The sequence below is a fragment of the Chinchilla lanigera genome, unplaced genomic scaffold (genome assembly GCF_000276665.1).
Source record: "Chinchilla lanigera isolate Chin_1 unplaced genomic scaffold, ChiLan1.0 scaffold00017, whole genome shotgun sequence".
Classification (NCBI taxonomy): Eukaryota; Metazoa; Chordata; class Mammalia; order Rodentia; family Chinchillidae; genus Chinchilla; species Chinchilla lanigera.
This window is the reverse complement of record NW_004955418.1, coordinates 4,401,164-4,421,534: the sequence shown is the minus strand read 5'-3', so window position 1 is coordinate 4,421,534 and position 20,371 is coordinate 4,401,164. Positions and strand designations below refer to the sequence as shown.

General features: G+C 34.7%; 1 protein-coding gene across 6 annotated transcripts in view; it reads right to left on the bottom strand.

Moving 5' to 3' along the window:
- Window positions 1-20,371, bottom strand: part of Tmem232 (transmembrane protein 232) — a 224,949-nt gene that overhangs the window by 145,433 nt on the left and 59,145 nt on the right. For all 6 annotated transcript variants that reach the window (XM_005382170.1, XM_005382171.1, XM_005382169.1 and 3 more), the window contains 3 exons: window positions 11,959-12,113; window positions 3,618-3,741; window positions 2,494-2,743 (listed from right to left, as the gene is read on the bottom strand). In XM_005382170.1, the coding sequence (XP_005382227.1) occupies window positions 2,494-2,743; window positions 3,618-3,741; window positions 11,959-12,113 (529 nt within the window). The remainder of the gene's footprint in view (window positions 1-2,493; window positions 2,744-3,617; window positions 3,742-11,958; window positions 12,114-20,371) is intronic.

Sequence of the window (20,371 nt, the reverse complement as noted above, 5' to 3'; positions counted from 1 at the left end):
AAAAAAAAAAAAAGAACAGCAAATATTGAGGAGGTGGCAGGGCAAGGAACTCCTCTAGACTGCTACTGAGAATATAAACTAGTACAATCACTACAGAAGTCAATATGGAGATTCTCCAAAACACTAAAAATAGAAAATCCATTTGATCCAGCTGTTCCTGTCCAGGGTAAATTCCCAAAAGCTAGTCATCATACTGTAATGACACATGCATACCCATGTCTACAGCACCACAGTTCACAATAGCTAAACCCTGAAAGCAGCCTAGATAGCCACCAATGGAAAAAGAGACAAGGAAAATGTGATATAGGTGGATAAAGTGATAGAGAGATAAATAAATAATATATACAATGTATGCAAAATATAATTTTATTCAGATATAAAGAAGAATGAATTGAAGTCATTTGTAGGAAAATTGATGGATCTTAACACTGTAATGTTAGGTAAAATGAGTCAGAACCAGAAAATTGAATATAACCTGGTTTCTCTTACATGAGAAACCCAGAATATGACTAAATTAAAGAGTAAAATAAAGGAGAGATGGTAGGAAAGAGGGAGGCAGACTTTTTGGAGATGGGAAAGGCATCAGATGTTGGGAGGAATGTAATATTTCCCAAAATGAATGTAAATTTTATGTGCTGAAAACATATAACAATAATTTTTTTTAAAAAATCATCAATGTTGAAATAGAACACCTATAAAATATACTATAAGACTAGATGTGTTAATGTGGAAAAAAGAGGACAGAAATGCACATAAATGGCAAGATTTCCAGTAGGTCTGCTGTTGACACCATGATGAAGAAAAAGAGCAATATCTGGTTATGAAGAGTCGGGGTGTGCTTTCCAGAAAACAGCTACGTTAAGTAGTAGACATTTACCAGAAAAACAAATGTCTTTCAAGAATTCACTCAAATTCTGGGGTTTCAAAATAAAATCTTCAGGAGAAAATAAGAAACTTAAAAAGAACAACTATCAACAACAAATAAATAAATTTGAGGAAATTATCAACTAGCTAGGGAAAAATTGTCGGGCGTATAAAGAGAAACAAAATTTTGAGTGTATTGAGAATATGCTCTCCCATCATCATGAAGTTATGCCAGAGGGCAGGCATCCTTTAGGGAAGCCAAAGGGCTTCTGGGAGTAAACATCCTCCTCATGGAGGAATTTCTTCTGGACCCGATCAGCATCAAAGAAATAAAAGAATCAGAAACCACTAATTTACACAGTTAGGCAAGAGTTGAAAGCTATACTAATTTATAAATTAGCTTTTTTCTTTTTTGAGGAGCAGTTTAAAAAATCATGGATTGAACTGCTGTATAGGAAGATTCCTGACCATTATGAATAATTAAAATATGAACAATGACATAAATGAATGCTTACTCCTTCACTTAATATTACAAACATTGGAGAAATATAATTTATGTATTAAATATGTTAAAAATTTGCACCAGTAAAAACTACTGTAATTATGAAAAGTAGGAAATGGGCAAGCAAACGGCAGTCAGATATGACGGTTTCCAATCTGTGACTCAAAGCAAAAGAGTACTGAAGGTAATTTAAAAAATAGTGAGAAAGTTTTTAGAAGTGAAATTAATATCCCCTAGTGAAGTCTTATTATTTAAAATTACATGCAACCATAATTTGCTCCAAATCAGTAAATTATGTTTCTGAAGAAAAACAATTTTGATTTTTTCTATAATTTCAAAATCTTATAATTATAACTGAAATTCACTGATTTATTTAATTACATGATGAATCTACTATCATTACTTGCCCACCCATTACATGCTACTATGCTAGATTCTTGGTTAATATACATATAATTCAGAAATAACTCAGTTATCTCACAACTTAATGAAAGCCAGAGTCATAAATATCAGACTAAAACAATATATAAACTGTAATGATTTTCATAATAAATGTATAAAGTTTAATCAATCTAAAGGAACTTCTCAAAATATTACTTCAATATTACCCTTTTAAAAATAAGAGCATTTTATTCTGTTACTCCCCCCCATAAACATAGCGGCAAAATTATCTTTGGTTTTGAGAAGAAAAACAGGTACTTTTTGATAGAATATAAGAAGACAGTTGTGAAGGAAATACACAATATCTCAGTGAGTGAATGAAGAGAATTTTTCTGGACAAGTAAAGAACAAGAAACAGTAGATGCCTAGAGAAAATGGAGAAGCAAAGAAATAGGGTTCTAATGGAGATAACTATAAAAATAAAGAGGAAATAAACTTTATATACACTTCACAAATTTCCCTAAAACACTTCACAAATCTTTGCAACTTATATGTGAATCATGAATCAACAGAGTGTGAGTTTGTGTAGAAAATTTTCATACACAAAATATTCTTTCTGGACAATCCAATTGAATTTAAAGTTATGTCTCACCTTTAAACCTTAACTTTCTATAAAAAGCTATTATTATATGTAAACAAGGACATTTAAACATATTACTCATCAAAATGAAAGGTGATCTACTCACAATTATCTGATATTTTTGAAGAGAAGAATTCCAAAAGACTTAAAATACTTGTTTCCTGTAATTCTGGCTGTTCTGATTTGTCCATAAGGAAAACATCTTTGCGTGCACATTTACAGCCATAGAGGCCAATAAAGGCAGCTTTCCGCAAATCAGATGTGGCTGCATACAAACAGATCTCTGCAATGATCGTTGTGTACATATGAACTACATTCCCGGCCCAAGAAAGATCATCTCCTGTGTACTCTTCATCCTGAAATAAGAAAATAGGCATTAGGTAATCAAAATACATTCTGTCATAATTAAGAACTGTATGTTATGCTTCAAACAAAAATATCGGGGGCTGGGGATTTAGCTCGGCGGCAAAAGCGCCTGCCTGGCAAGCGCAAGGTTGTGAGTTCGGTTCCCGGTATCGGAGAAAAACCAAAAAAAAAAATCTTCAAATTTTAAGTTGTTTAAAGATCAAAATAAACTGACATTCATAAATATTTTTAAACTTATTTAAAAACCAGTTTTCCCTAGAGTACAAAAACTACTGTAGCTCAAAAACTACATATAGCTTATAACCATATAAAAAACAATGACTTCAATTTCTTTAGAAGTCAGTGGAATGTAAATTAACCCAGTGAAATACATTATATATTGTGCTAGAAAATAATCCTTTCTAATGTGTGGTATTTTCATATATTTTCCATAGACATACAAAAATATTTACATCTTTGAGAGAAGAATTTCTATCCCAAGAATCTTAAAAGAATTCAGTAATGTAATTTTGGCAATTTATTCCAAAGAAAAAGCCATAAATGCAGATAGGATTTTATGTATGAGAATGCCAGATCAACATGTAATTAACTGTGAACAAGTAGAAACAGATTTAATGCTCAGAAATAGATGAAAGTATCTCACACAAAAACATAAACTTTAATAATAAGTTACAAAATGGAAAATATTTGTGACAAATAGTAAATGCTTTGACATATGTACATTTACTTTTATATTTAATTGAAATTATTATAACAAAGTTTTGCACATGATATTTGGCAATATAATATACAATTTAAATAAAAGCAAAAATAAAATGTTTCTATTCAGGTTGCTTTTCACATTTAAATTAGGAAGGCTGTTACCTGTTTCTCAACAGACATAATGCTTAAAACAAAATCTCTCATTAGGTCCATTAAAGTTTTCAAGCAGGTCATATTTAATTTGGCAGCTTCTCCAAGGACTAACAAGGCCAGTACTAAATCCAGCCTAGATGATGAAGAAATAACAAAGACTTTAACAAAAACTAATAATAAGCAGTTTTTTTAACGGAAATGCTCAGAGGAAATGGATATTTGGCATAGCGAGTATACTTATTTTTGATTAAGATTGGATTTGGTTGGCACTGATTAAGACAAAAGTCTACAAGAAAGATCAGCATTTTGGCCAGATTTTTGTGTTTGGAATAATGCTCTGAAAAACACTGGGAGAACTAAATAATACAAGTAATCATGTTTCTTCATAGATCCTTTCGGACATAATTCTCAAGGGCCCTGATGCTACCGAGTGCCCTCACAACTCCCCAAAGGGTTTTTTATCTTAACTTACTGCAGCTGATTCCATGGGGTGAATTTCAAGAGTATTTTTTTCTCAAAACAGAGACCAAATAAAAAGTGTCTTCTCAGATACTCCAAAAGTGTAGTATTATTTGATTTTACAAAAAGTGCAATTTCTCAAAATAAAATTAGTTTCAACTGAATAAAATACTGTTACATATTATTGTGAAAGTATTATATAGTAACTGAAATTATACCAGAACTTGTTAACCGTAAGTGTATATATATTCTGAAATTCTCATGAAATTATACATTAAGTACTAGTTTTACCCAAGTGGAAGAGACATAATTCAAAACAGAACTGATAAAAATGCAAATGTAAAAGTGCCTCTGCCCCAAGCTGCTTAATTGCCTTGATTTATAGATCATTAATACACTTAAAAGTTGGTATATTTCACAAGTACACTTAATTTTCACAACCATAATATGTCAGGCTACTAGAGTCAAATTGAAAATCAATTTCAAAAGGGAGCAGCTCTCATCATGAGAATTAAAAACAATTCTACATATTTGTACAGGGCTTTACAGATCTCACTATTCTTTCACACTATTATCTCATTGGATTTTAATTTTGGACAAATTTAAGACTTTTCAAAATGCCTTCTACTGTTAAGAAATCGAGACATTTATAGTTCTTGGAGACTCGCCCAAGTTCATATGTTTAAATTTGGTTAACTGTCGCTGAAATATTCCTTGACATAGAGGTTCTTTGTGTGTTGCAATTTTTCTTTTCCAGACCATTATTTAAGTACCTCCATATTTAATGTTAGTGGCAGATGCTGGCTATTGACCAACGACAGAACCTGAATTCTGTTCAAGGTAGCAAAATTCTCTGTTAAGATTTCAACCTCAAGATAGAATGCTTTGTATCTTCATAGAAGTAGCGGTTGTATGAGTCTAGTATTCATCAAAAATCATAGATCAGTGCATATAAAATATATTTTTAATTATATCTCAGTAAATTTGATTTAAAGTTAAATCTCCAAACTTTCTTGAAACTTGGAAGCACCATATAATACAGATTTGGCTAACATATAAACAGAAGCATATTACAAAAACTTTCCATGTAAGCTACTATTTTTCTTGTTAAAAGTTTTTTCTCCTTTGCTCATCCTCTTCCTTTTGCTTGCAGTTCATACTAGAAGGTGGAACAGCCCTCTTATAACAAGGAGGATGGAAATCACATGCTAGAAATGACCAAAAGGCAGCCAGAAAGAGCCTGAGGTTTGAGGAATCCCTTACACATATGCATTAGTACAGCACTGTTTCCATGTGCAATTTTAAATCCTTATGTGGTTATGTATGTATAATTGGGCTTCTGGCACATGCAGAAGACCAAATCTTAACAGATACACTTAGCATGTTCTTGTGATCATAAATTTTAAAGTCAAAAAATTAAGACTTACTCTTAGCTCAGCCATTAATTATGTATATAAAATGTAAGACCCTATTTCAGTTTTAATTTGCTTATGTATATACCTACTTTTAAGAGACTGGAATAAAATACTTTATAAAATGACTAGGTTCAAAATGCTGAACTGAATTGAATTACAAAAATACTATTTCTTCCAAGTAAGAAAATCATGAGTTTTGTGATTCTTTCTCTATAAGGTTTTGCAATAACAGGTAGAAGAAGTCCAGGTAACCGCAAGATGGACCGCGATTCATTCCCAAGTACTTATCATTCATAATTCACAAAATAGCCGAGCAAAGGGGACGAGAGTCACAGAATTCCTAAGACATATTTTCCGCTGGATTATACTTGATAATCATAAGGTTTGACTTCTTCCGTTCTCTTTTAAATTTGAAAATTTTATCTAACCTATAGCACTCTTATTAAAGTATAGATTAAAAAAAATCAGGAATGTTAGCCACGTATGGTAGAAAAATAATTCACCAGAAACACTATTTTCCATCAATGCTGCTGACTGCAAAAATTTTTATAAGCAAAAATACCTCTAAAAGTAGAAGAGAAGCATCAATAGAGTTTGTTAAAAATCAAAACTAAAAATCAATGTGCATAGAAAGAACTCAAATTGGATTAGACTGGAAATTTTAACCCTGTAGTAACTTCTTTGTGAACTTGTTAGAATGCAGAAAGCTCAACTATCAGTACACTGACTTGGTTTTACAATGCCATTAAATTATGCACGCACAAAGTAACTTAGAACTACTATAGATTTCATCTAATTATGTAATAAACTGAGCCAGAGTTTACCGGCTTTCAAAAATGTATTACATAACATACACATGCATTGTTAAAGTTAGGAACATCAGCATTCACGTCTTCCTTACTCCTCTATACCTGTTCTCTCAATGAGCAGAGTGTCATTTTCAAAAATAGAACCAAAATGTCCCCAATTAGTAACAAATTTAACATTTGCGTCCATGAAAGTGCATGGATTTTGTCACCATAATTTAAGAAAAACACTAAACCCTGGGAGGCAGACGTTGGGAACACATGCGTGCTAGGACTAGTCAGTGGGAAGCCTGCAGAAAACACAGAGCTACAGCTACCGCCTTTGTGCACGGCTTCACAGGGGACTCTGTTAGGTGGAGCAGAGGAGCTCCCCAGCCTCCTGAGACGCTGAGTGGGTCAAGAGAGGGAGCCAGTTACTACCATGTGACAAAGCAGCTCCTAAAGGAAAAGCCTGTACTGAACATTAAGCAGCAAAAAAAGAGAAAACCTGACTTTGAACACTGCATAGGACAAGAAGAAGGAAAGAGCATAGCAATATTTGGAGATCTGAAGTGCAAATTTTAAAAAGTGTGATCCTGGAAATGTAGTACCAGGCAAAATGAACATCTTATTTCTAAAGGGAGAATAAGTACATCTTATATTATACCTAGGATTGTGTACATTCAAGGCCTTACCTAATAAAACAGGTAATCATGTCTATTCTTAGAAATTTATTCAAACCAACCAAAACTATTAACAGTATTTAATGGTTTAAAAAGAGGAAATTCTAATTACAAATGCCTGCAAGTGAGTCTGGAATACAGGTAAATTTTAATTAGTAAAACAGTTTCATAAATATAATAACTTACATATATAAATATTTCATTACAAGATGGCATATTTTAAATACTTATTTAATTAAAATGCAACAATAAATTTCACTTTACATTAATAAACGATTATTCAAGGGAAGGATTACATAAACAAGAGTTTCCATTTTCAGCACACGTGGAGAAAGGAGTCAGTATTCCATTCTTAAATTTGATCATTTAAAAAAATGCATAAATTTATTGGGAAAATAGTTTTTCCTGTACTGCTGAAGTTTCTTTTTGGTAAAGAGTATGTTTCTAAAAGAAAAAGCATGAAGGAGAAACTGAGGTGTATATACATGTCCTCAAATGACCAGCATTATATCGTGAATATTACGTATCATATTGCAATGAACAGTGTGGAAGCTGTTCATTTTTCAATCAGAAGTAAAATACTTTTAAGAACAAAATAAATAAATTAATTAAATAAAGGAATTTAAAAATGCTTTGAAATAATAGATCTCTTTCCATTGTCTACTTTTGGCTACTTGGAAGAGATGCACATGAAGCATCGAGTCTTGAGCCTGTCTCTTTTTTTCTTTTTTTTGGTGTTTTTTTCCGGTACCGGGAATCAAACTCATGACCTGGCGCTTGCCAGGCAGGCGCTGTGCCGCTGAGCTAAATCCCTAACCCCGAGCCTGTCTCTTGAAGAGATTCTTTCTCTGGATTATTAGAGTCCATTCATGAAGCTCAAGAAAGCCAATAAGAGAGCAGTCTTGCGACATTAATTGGGATTTTAACCTTTGTGCCATATAAAAAGAAATTGTTATTAGGTACGTTGAAGATGTGCAAAGATACAATTACATTTATGCTGCAGCCTGGCAGCAGTTGGTCTGTCACAGATTATTATTATTATTGGTTTTTTATTTCCAGGTACCCGGAATCAAACTCATGACCTTGCGCTTGTCAGGCAGGTGCTGTGCCCCTGAGCTAAATCCCCAGCCCCTGTCATGGATTACTGATGGAAATACTCAAGGCAAGGAAAGCAGTGGAGACGCTGCAACGGCCATGAAGTGCTAGGGGTCCCACCCACACTATGGCGGTGGCGGGAACAGGAAGCAGGCAAGCAAGTCTGAAGTGCCATCAGTTATCCACACCACTGTCAAACAATGGGTTGCATGGGGAGAGTAAGGTGGGGCAGATAAAGGGTCTAACTTCATTAGTTTAAGCAGAAGACATGGGGAAGAAATTCAGCAGGCAGGAGGTCTGAAAGAGGAAACATTAGTTCAAATCTAGCAGAAGATAAAATATCTAGAAAAGAATTAAAGTACAAAAGCATCTTTGTAATACTTATCTCATTTAAATCCCTCACAAACTCTTTGAAGTCATTCTTGTCTCTGTATAACTGCTACACAGACTGATTTATGGGGATTAAGTCACTTGTTCAAAATCACAGAGGTAGCTAAGAATAGATCTAAAACTCAGGTGTTCCGCTTTCAGGTGGAAGCTTTTTTCACTGAGTGATGATGCAGCAATGCATAAATTGCTTATTTATCCTTCATACAACTAAATGGTTGTAAGTAGCACAGAGGATCAAAACATCAATAAGAAATCCAGGATGAATCAAAAGGAAAAGAGAAAATGAATGAAGTGAACTACCGTAACATCTCAACTCATGAGCAATCAAGGAAGACTATTAATGCACACTTTTTGAATATTTTCAGTTAGTGAGAATATTAAAAATACTATTTTCCTATTACCACAAGGGCATAGACACTATCGATATCAATTATCTGGCTGGAAAGCTGAGGCCTTGCTCTCCGTACAAAAGAGGCGATTCTCTGATTCACTGTGATGCACACACAAATACTATATGTCTCAGAAACATTTGCCTTGCTGATTTAGTTTTAAATGATCAAGCTTTTTTGGAATTCACTCATGGAGCATATTAAATTGGCTACTTTGTTTTGGGAGATATAATTTTATATGTTATAGTGCTCCACTGAAATGTCATACTGCATTTCTCCGCAGTCCTCACTGGCCAATAATTCAATTACAAACACGATTCATTACTCTCATGTAGACTAGAAAGCCTTTTGCATTGGCTCGAGCTATCTCCCCAGAGCAAAGAGAGCAGTTTATAAAAGGCCAAAATCACAGGGTGGAGCATTGAGAATGTGAAGCATCTTACAAAATTCCACATTATTAAGTGGATATCTGCTTTCCAACAAGCTGTTTGTCTCTAGCTCTGCACAGAAAAAGACCAGTGCAAAGCACTGGAAGGAGGCTCCTGAATTCTCGTTTTCTCTGCTTTCTTTACATTTTCATAATTTCTAGTCTTCAGTTCATTCATCCCTCAGTTTTTCCCTTTCTCCCATGAGGCCATGCTGTTTCTGTGATCACCTTCTTTGAGTCTTTTTGTGGACCGTGGGCCAGCACTTTTCCAGGCCTAGAAACCTGTGGCTTTAATTTGTTGCTTTTTTTTATACTACAATGCTTATGAAGAGGGTTGGAAGAAATCAGGCAGGGAGATACATGAATTATCTACTAACAGACAGCATTAGAAATAAGTAGATAAACCACTTATTTATATAGGCACAGCAATTTTTATCACTGTAACTGAGATTTGTTCTGATATGTTATGAGTAGTCTACCCTCGCATTTGAAGTCACTGAACATTTATTCATTATTATGTTATTTTCCTGATATACATGGAAAATGAAATTGACCAGGTTACTCCTCCTAATTGTTATTTGATGTTATATTTTGGGCACTTAAATAAAGGTATCACCTGTCACAATTCTAAAGCTATCCAGTTTAGAAAATATTGACAAAGTCTTAATTCTTATTAGCTTCCGATTTTTAGAATTAAAACTCTGGCAGTGTGCTTTTAAGCAGTCATCCTTTCCTTTCTATGATAAACAGTCATTCATTTATTCAGTTTACCCTCTGTTCTTCCAGTGTTGTCTAAATACTGCTATCCCACTTTTACTTAATGATTCACATAATATCCTCTGGAAACAAAACGCAGGACTAAGTGACAGTATGTCCCAAAGCGCTTATATACTAAGCAATGTGTCCAGAATGACAGCAGGATGAGGCCTGGAGCAAATGCTGCACTGGGATAGTTAAAACCTGGTTTTAGTCACTAATAAGCCTAGTACACTTGGCCTCAGTCTCTTCATTTTTAAAATAAGAACAGTTTGGCATTTTCTTTATGCCCCCCAGTCTATAAAGAACTGAATATTATAAAAACTTAAGTATTCATAGTCAAACTTAAACACAAATCATCAGCAAATAAAATTAAATGGATGTTGCTATCATAGAATAAAACTTTAAAAATTAAAGAAATAATTAATTGCCTTCTAGATTTAGACATTCTTAATCATCCACTTTTACCATTTCAGTACTTATTTAAACTGTTTAGTGGTAATTATTAGAGTACCTGGTAAATAAATTTGACAAAGTCATGTAATAATTATTTTATACATTAAGATGTAATTTCTATTCATTTATAACATCAAGCTACAGGGTTTTTTTATACAAGGAATTGAACTCAGGACCTCCTACTTGCCAGGCAGGTGCTTGTGCCACTGAGCTATACCCCTGGCCCCCTAAGCTACAGTTTTGAATAGCTAAAATTGTTTTAGTTGTTTGTCCTGTTGAAAAATAAATCATACGTTTGAATCCTTTACAACTTATTTCCTAAAATTAAAAATGGTTTGAGAGAATCTCCTTGTCTTTCAGAATAGCTCAACTTATAATGAAGAAAGTTTCCAGTCTTTGTTTTACATAGGATCCATATTAAAATATATTTATTAAAATTATATTGTCATTAATATAATAAATACTCTAATTTGGTGCACATTTGTTTTCCTATCAATAATATCTTCAGTATTAAGATGTGAAAGAATCATCATTTTTGTCCAACTCTAATACCAACAGGGTTACTTCTCCGAGGCTATGAAATAGGATGAGTGTCTTCTAAACTAAGCTATTTCTAGGAAAAGAAGTAATTTTTAAGCCATTCTCCAGAAATCTTTCCATAATCTAGAATCCCACAAACTGCTAAATATAAGTGGCCAAATGGCTTTCCTTTGGTAAGAAATGCTCCACATTTTTAGCAAGATTTATAGTTGATCAGAGAAATGTAGACTTTATACCTACAAAGGCTTTTGGTATAGAGTGCAGTAACAAAAGCTTATAAACTTTTTTAACAAAAATATATCTGAATTTTCAATTTGTTATAGCATGACAGATGATAATTATTATTTTATTAGCACTGAAAAAAGTCATTCAAAATCCTGACATACCCTCCACAAATATTAGAAAGGAATGCCTTCTGCTAAATTTCCTCAGATATAGTTCTTTGAAGTTCTTCAACAAATACAGACCATATACAATAAGCCCTCAGTTAATATCATTCTCTATGATGAAAATGTGAAAATCTGTCCTTATAGTTAGGAATACAGCATATCCATTCTCATCCCTTCCCAGCGGGCATTCACTTCTGTTACATATTACAAATAAAGCATAAAGAAATAGAATCAGTATATGTCCTCCAATGATGACAAGCTATATTTCATTGTTGTTATTTAATTACATGCAAAATAAATGAGGAACAAAATTCATATCAATTAAAAATTTCATTTAATAAAGACAAACTATATGTACTAGCACGTACATCTAGCAAAAAAAGGAACAAATTATTGATAATATGAACTAATACAAAATATATAAATTGCCTTCATCTGTGGAACTGAGAATATACTTTTTTCATAGTCAACTGAAGGGCGATTAACATTTAAATACAAAACTTATTTAACATCTAAGTACAAAGGTTTCTCCCTGAGTTACTCGGGATTCACAGCATCACTCTTACCAGCATTTCTTCTGAAGCTGCATTTTATGCAAGATGAGATGCTCAAGCACGCTGTTCAGCTGAGGACTATTGCTCAGAACACAAAACCAAGCAGCAACACAGTGCCAGAGCAGGGGGTTAAGTTCATATCCTCCATCATTACACTGCAAATGTGCCTGGAATGAAGACAAAAATTATATCTGTGAAAGAGTTATTTAACTCCAACGAACACAAAAACAAATTTTAAATGCACATGCTCTTACACTTCATGTTTCACGAAGGAGAATAATTACTTAAGTATACTTTGGTAAGTGTATATAATTAACCTAAACCCAATGTATGTATTTTCACACAGTATTTTATATGACATGAGTTTTATAGTAACACAAAAATCCTGCATCCTCTAAGGGACAATTTTAGACACAGTTGTGTTTCAAACAGTTTATGTGACATTGTTTTTCCTGATACTGGGGGAAGGATGAACGGGAGAAATATGAAAAAAGATCTACCAACACACTAGACTTTAAAATGTGAATTTCTACTTTTAAGGAACAGAATGTATGTTTTACAGGACATGATTAATGTCTGTTAAGTATTTTAAGTTCTGTTAAAAGCCTACAAATTCAGGTAACAAATGGGCAGTTGTTCACTTTTTCTCAGAATTCTTCCTGACAGTGTCATAGATTTAACGGGTCTGCTACACTCCTTGAGATACACTAATGACATAGCACTTTCATTGAGTTTTTTCTAACCCTGAAGACACAAATACACATTCTGCTTTATGTACCCACATTGCTAACTTAGCTGATATTTTGTCCTGCTAAAAAGAAACTCATAGACTCTAAAAGACTCCCTAACTTTTATTGTGTAGCACTGCAACATCAAAGAAAAGATAATATTCATGTTGATATCCTTAAGCTAGTAAAAAAGATATTCATCCATACATTCAAACTAAGTCATTTTAAGTTTCTCGTAAACTGTTAATTGAGTACCACAGATGTATATTAATTCACTTTATGTCAGGAACTCAGCTAGATGCTGAAGATAAAGGCCTAACTGAGACAAAGTCCTCACAAGCCTACTGACTCTGGGGAACAATAATTCCAACAGGAAAATGAAAACAAATCAGTATTTGGAATGTGAGATGATTCCACAGGAAAGTTCTGTTCTAAAATTATGTGAGGCACAGACCGAGGCATGCTGACTTCAGTAAATATACACATAACTCATTTTCTGCTTTATGGTGAAGCCCATCCAAAAAGTAGAGCCCATATAAACGAAATTCTCTTCTCAAGTTACTGAATGCCTGACAGTCCTCAAGTAGCAAACTTATTCTGAATAAATAGGTAAGTAGATATGTTTGAAACTTTGGGATGAATTAATTAAATCAAAACAATTTTTAAAAAATCATATATAGTGAATGGCTATGTAGATTTCTTAAAAGTCAGGTGAAAAATTATTCTGCTAACACACTTATGTTCCATCACCAGAGACAATTCCTGGAAGCATTTGATAAAGAAAAGATAAGGATTGAGACAACGAATAAGATTTACATCTTATTTTCAATTTCATATGAGGCTATCTTTCCTCATCATTGAGAAAGATAAAAAGCAGCCTCTGACATCTAGGATTGATTTGACATTGTGCTATTACGGTGTGGTCTGACACTGACAGCCAGGTCATTTTGAAGCCTTATTAGACAAAAACTCACAAAATACCATCTCAAGCCAGATGTGGTGGAGCATGCCTGTAATCCCAGCCCTAGGGAGGCTGAGGTAAAAGGACTGCTGGGAGTTCAAGGCCAGCCTTGAATACATGGTGAGTTCAAGGTTAGCGTGGAACACACAGTGAGACTCTGTTTCAAAAAATAAAAATTAAATTAAATTAAGTTAAATTAAAACCACCTGAAATAATATTACTGAGACCATGATAAGCAAACAAAGCCACTTGACAATATTTTCCTTAAACACAGACAAAAACAAACTCACTATCCCACACAACACCCAATCACAGAATTGCCCCTAACAATGTGAAACCTAGAAGGAAGCCCTACTTCCTTAGCTTCCCTGCAGATCAAACCATATCATAGATGCATTCTCACCTCTCCTTGCTGAGAAATCTCACAGTTCCCTGTGCTAACCCCCTTGCTCCCTGCCAAAAATAAATCCAATTTGCCTAACTGCAGATGTGCTCCTGTCAAACTTTGGTTTATGGACACTAGCACAACCAAGAGCAACTTTACCAAACTTAGTTGAATTTGTATAATCACAACTGTTATGTGATTTAATAAAATACAATAATGATTAGCCTAGTAGGCCAACAAGGAGCAGTGCTTTGAGAGTTAGTCAGTGGTTTCCCTCTTTGCCTTGCCACTAAATCGGCATCTGCTACTGTTAAGAAGAGTACAGAAACTCAGGATACATATGCAGCAATTTTCATAACACTTTGACAGAGTAATTATATACATATTCAATCTAATAAAAATTAAGATAGATTTTAAGCACTGAACACAGCATTAAATGACTCCAATTAAATTTTTTTTCTCCCTTTCCCCTTCCTTTCCTCTCTTCTTTCTTTTTTTTTGTTTTTTGCTTTTCGTTTTCTTTTAGGCTTGTCTTTTGACCACCACTTTCTATAGTTTTTTCATCCTCCTCCCTTGTTGGGGACTTTTGGTTGCAGTATTATAACTTGGACTTTGAGAAGCCAACCTACAGAAGTGTTGCTGATCTACCGTCATCTGAAAGTTCTGAGCAGTGCACCACCTTGAATTTTATTAAAACTTAAGTGCATCAATTCTGACTGTCTTACCTGATTCTCTTTTATAAGAGAAATAAACTTTGAAGCAGGAGCTCCATTTTGGCTGTTCACATTTAGATCTTTGAGTTTTATCCTGTTTTTGGTCTTTTGGGGGATATTTGATATTGTCATGAATACAAACACATCTGGATAATGGGTCATGACTCACAGGATAATGCTCCTCATGTTAAAGAATCTGTGCCTTATTATAATCCAATTCATAGTACCCATTCACACTTATAATACAGCACAAAATATCCTATATTTAGATAGTGCCTTTGGAACACTTAAAGTGTCACAGAGTGAGACTGAAAAATCATATTAGAATGTAAACTCCGTGTCTGCTAGCTGTCCAAAAATTATTTGCATTTCACAACAGAGGCAACTATGTAGTAAGGGATCTACTACATTTTAGCTTTGTCTAAAGCTATCTCTATAAAGGACTATGCTTCTATTATCATGTGACAACTGTGCTTGGGAAAGCCAGCTTTGCTATCGAGCAAAAGACAGAGTGGAAAACTCTATCCAGTGTGCTGGCTCCGCAGTCCACAGAGCTAATTAAAGTACACCATTTGTCAAAGTCAGCAGAAGCCTTGGGTTTTAATACTTAAATACAAAAGCTTGCCTGGTACGATGGAATGTCTGTTCTTTAGTAATTATAACCAAAAGACTCAAATTACTTCAGTAACTGACACTCTTTATATAAATGGATCATCAGTAACGAACTAAACTTCTAGGCCTAGAAAGCTTATAAACAGATGCAGAAAAAAGTGCCCTTTTCTTATATTCTATAGCTAATGTTAGAAAATGCCCAATGAAACACGGAAGACCTGTGAGGTCACACATAAATAACATTATTTTGAAAGGGAATATTTCTTAAATTACTTTAGTGTTTCAACTTACAATATGTTAAAAAGCATGTGCTTTTTAAAAACAAATTACTACTTATGAATGATAAAATAATAAATATACATATAAAATAAAGTAATGAAAGAGTTTAAGTTTCAAAGTGATTGCTGTCCCCTTTTGAAAAGTTTATGATGAATGGAAAATAAGACATTACCCCAGAGACTGAAGTCCTTCTTTTGGAACATATCACAGGGAGAGATTCAACAGGGTGGAATACAGGGGGAACCACGTTGGAACTACTCAGAGAAAATCAACTACAAACACAGGAAATAGGACCAAAGGGAGGCACACACATCCTGATGCCCAAATCAATCTGAAATAAGAGACTTGTAGATCAGACAAAACATAGACATAGGACTTTACAAAACAGTAATCCAGCCTGGGGGGCTGCCAGTGGCATGCCGCCTGCATGCCAAGCAAGATTCACCGTACTGTGAAGTCTCCAAGAAATGGATGGACTGCGAAAGAGTGGGCTAACTCGAGCCAAATAGGACAGGTTTGGGACACAGGCCCCTAGTCACTTGTGCTTTCCTCTACACAGAGGATGTGGCAGCCTGGCAGAAAATTTCCTCAGCACTGCTCCCTCCTTAAGGGCCTGCCAGGTTCTCTTTTGTTACGTGCTGTAACTGAAAGTCCTAACAACGACAAGGTTAGGGACTGCAGTGGAGGTGATCCAGGACCCTTCCTTCCCTGTGACCAGTGAGAGGGATGCAGACGTGCAGATTAAACACCAGCGGCACTCCACCACCATGCCATGTGAGAGACGAGATTGAGGTGGACTCAGCAGCCTAGGGCTGCTTCCCAGATGACAGCAAAGCAGTGAGCCAGTAAGTCCAGAGACCACAGCGGTGTAGTGATGCACAGCAGTGGCAGCAGCAGTGAAGACAGAGAGTGGAATAGAACAATCCCTCCAGCAATGCGACTAGTGAGGCTTGGTACTACTCCACCACCACCCCACAATCCCAGCCCCCAAAGTACAGATCAAAGTAGGACTGGCTGTCTCTGTAGCAACAACAGGAGCAGAGAGACATCCCACAGCACCGCACCCACTCCAGTGCGAGAGGACAGAGACGCCAGTGGAAGTGGAACAGAGAAGGCTGGTCTGCCTGGGAGAAGCCAGTTGTATGCAGTGGGAGCAGCCTCTAGCTCTGTCTGAGGGTGCCACAGCAACTGAGAGAGAGACAGAGACCAACAGGTTTTGGGGGGCTTATTTGCTTTTTGGTGGTTTTTTGGGGGGTTGTTTAGGTATTCACCTTCATGCTTGTTCTGATCTATTCATCTTCCTTCTCTCTTTCCTCAAAGATCTCACTTGGTTTTACGATATGTACGTGTGAGTGAACATTCTCACTAGACCTTCAGGTCTGCTTCGATAACCTTTTGCTTTCTCCTTCATTCTCTCTCACTTGCCCCCTTCTCCTGTTTCCCAAAGCCTGGGCGATCATCCTTTGTCCTTCAGCCTTGCTGATGCTCTATTTCTCTTCATTTAGCTTTCTGTTTTCTCCCTTGTCCTTCTTAAATTTCCATATCACAGGGTAAAATCACTCTCCTAAGTGGAAATTCCATATATGTAAGTTCCTGAATAATGGTGGACTTTCATATATAACTATAGCTCTTGCCAAAATGGTTAAAGGTACCAAATTAATAGTTACCATAGTTTGTCAGATTTTAGATTTGCTTGATGCTATTGTTACTGCCAATTTACTACTTAGCAGGATGACATACTTGTTGCAATCTGTTGTTCCTCCTTGTATGGCAACACTATGATTGTCCGCTCTCATGACCATCAACATAATCCAGTACCAAAGAAATGGGTGCTGAGTCAAATAGCAACATCTCATCCTTAATAAATTGGGTAGGGAGGGCCTGGGGACAGACGCAATGACCAAGAACCACCTACACCTACAAGACACCTCAGAGGAACAGAAACCCCTTAGAGAAGCCTCGACACTAGTGATAAAGCTATCTACTATAAGAAACTTACAAGCATCAACACAGAAAAATAAAATAAAACAAAACAAAATATAATATAATATAATAAATAGAAAATGACAAGAGGAAGAAGCAAAATGAAACCCCAGATCTCCAGCACACCCAGAAAAAATTCAGGACAAAGACCAAGGAAATTCCAGATCACCAAATCAGTCCTCCAAAATGTTCTGAAAGATATTTTATAAAGAGGTAAAGAAGATACAATCCCAACAATGCTAATAGAAAGTATCCACAAGACAAGCAACTAAACAGAGGAGAAATACAGGGAACAAACAGCAGGAAAATGAAATGACCAGGATAAATCAATACACATCACTTACGACAATCAATGTTAATGGTCTTAATTTACCAATCTAAACAAACAGACTGGCAGACTGGAACAAAAAACAAGATCTAACAATATGCTGCATACAAGAAACACATTTAATGCAAAAAGAAATTCACAGACAGAAAGTCAAAGGATGGAAAACAATATTCCATGTGACAGGAACCCAGAAAAAAGCGGAGGTACCTATTTTCAGAGGTTCTATTTTCAGACAAAGTGAACTTTAAGCCAAGACTGATCAAAAGAGACAAACAGTCACTACATACTTGTTAAGGGAAAACTCCAAGAAGAGATAACAATCATAAATATATATGCACCAAATACCAGTGCACAAAACTATATAAAACAAATATAAATGAACATGAAAAATCAAATAACCACTAAAATGACTGTAATGGGGAACCTTAACACCCCACTGTCACAAATAGATACATCAACCAGATAAAAAGTCAACAAAGAAACATCAGAATTGAACCAAACCTGTGAACAAATGGACTTAGTAGATGTCTACAGTGTTGCACCCCACTATATTAGAACACACATTCTTCTCAGTTCTGCATTGAACACTCTACAAGATAGAAGGCATACTAGCCCATAGAACATGCTAAAGTAAATGCAAAGGAACTGAAATTATGCCATGAATATTATCAAACCATAGTGCAATGAAATTGGAACTCAATAGCAAAAGAAACCACAAAAGTCCATAAACACATGGAAATTAACACCCTACTAAACAACAAATGGGTCACAGATGAAATTAGAGTAGAAAGTAAATAGTATCTATAATTAAATGATAATGCTGATACAACACAACAGAATTTATGAGGCTCAATGAAAGCAATCCTAAAAGGGAAATTTATAGCAATAAATTTTCTTATCAGGAAAACAGGATGAGTTTAAATGAACAACTGAATGTTGAACTCCAAATGTCTAGAAAAAGAAGAACACATCAGGCCCAAACCTTCTACAAGAAACAAAATTATAAAGATCAGAGCATAAATTAATGCAATGGAGACTAAGAAAACAATTCAAAGAATCAATGAATCAAAGAGTTGGTTCTTTGAAAGATTAAAAAAACTATTCAACCTTTAGCCAACCTCAGCAAAAAAAGGAAAGAAAAGACTCATATTGATGCAATTAGGGATGTAAGGGTGAAATCAGAATGAATCCTGCACAAATTCAGATGATTAATACCTACTTTGAGAAACTTTATTCAGATGGAAACTTTACAAAGATGGAAAATGGAGAAGAAATGGACAGATTCCTAGATATATATATATAAATTATCGAAGTTGAATCAAGAAATATAAAATTTCCAAATAGCCCAATATATCAGTGAAATTGAAATGTAATTAATGTAATTAAAACATACCAACAAAAAAAAAAGCCCAGGTCCTGATGGATTCACTGCTGAATTCTAAAAGGAATTTAGAAAATATGTAATGCTATTACTCCTCAAACCTTTTAATGAAATTGAAATGAAAGCAATAATCTAAAGTCATTCAGGGAAGTGAGTATTTTCTTGATGCCAAAACCAGAGAAGGACCCAATTAAAAAAAAGAGCTATAGATCAATCAACCTAATAAACTTAGACACAAAAATCCTCAATAAGATACTGGTAAACAGAACACATCAAATCATCAAGAAGATTATATATCATGACCAAGCAAGATTCATCCCAGGGATGCAGGGATGGTTCAACATATACAAATCACTAAATGTAGAACACCATATTAACAGAGCCAAAGACAAAAATCACATGACCATCTCAATAAATTCAGAAAATGCATTTTACAAAATCCAAAACCCATTCATGATAAAATCCCTGCAGAAAATTAGAAATCTTTGCCTCAGTCTGATAAAAACTATCTATGACAAAAACTGAAAACTTTCACTCTAAAATCAGGTACAAGACAAGGATGTCCACTATCACCACTCTTATTTAATATAGTTCTGCAAACATTTGCAAAAGCAATTAGACAAGAGAAAGAAATAAAGGCAATAAAGATAGGAAAGGAAAAAGTTAAATTATCAATATTTGCAGATGTCTACAGTGTTGCACCCCACTATATTAGAACACACATTCTTCTCAGTTCTGTATTGAACACTCTACAAGATAGACGGCATACTAGCCCATAGAACATGCTAAAGTAAATTCAAAGGAACTGAAATTACGCCATGCATATTATCAAAGCATAGTGCAATGAAATTGCAACTCAATAGCAAAAGAAACCACAAAAGTCCATAAACAGATACTCTACACAGAACACCCCAAAAACTCCTCCAAAAGATTTCTAGATTTAATAACCAAATTCAGTAGTGTAGCTGGATACAAAGAAATACTCAGAAATCAATAACATTACACAAATAACAAACTTACTGGGAGAGAAATTAGGGAAACAATCCCCTTTACAA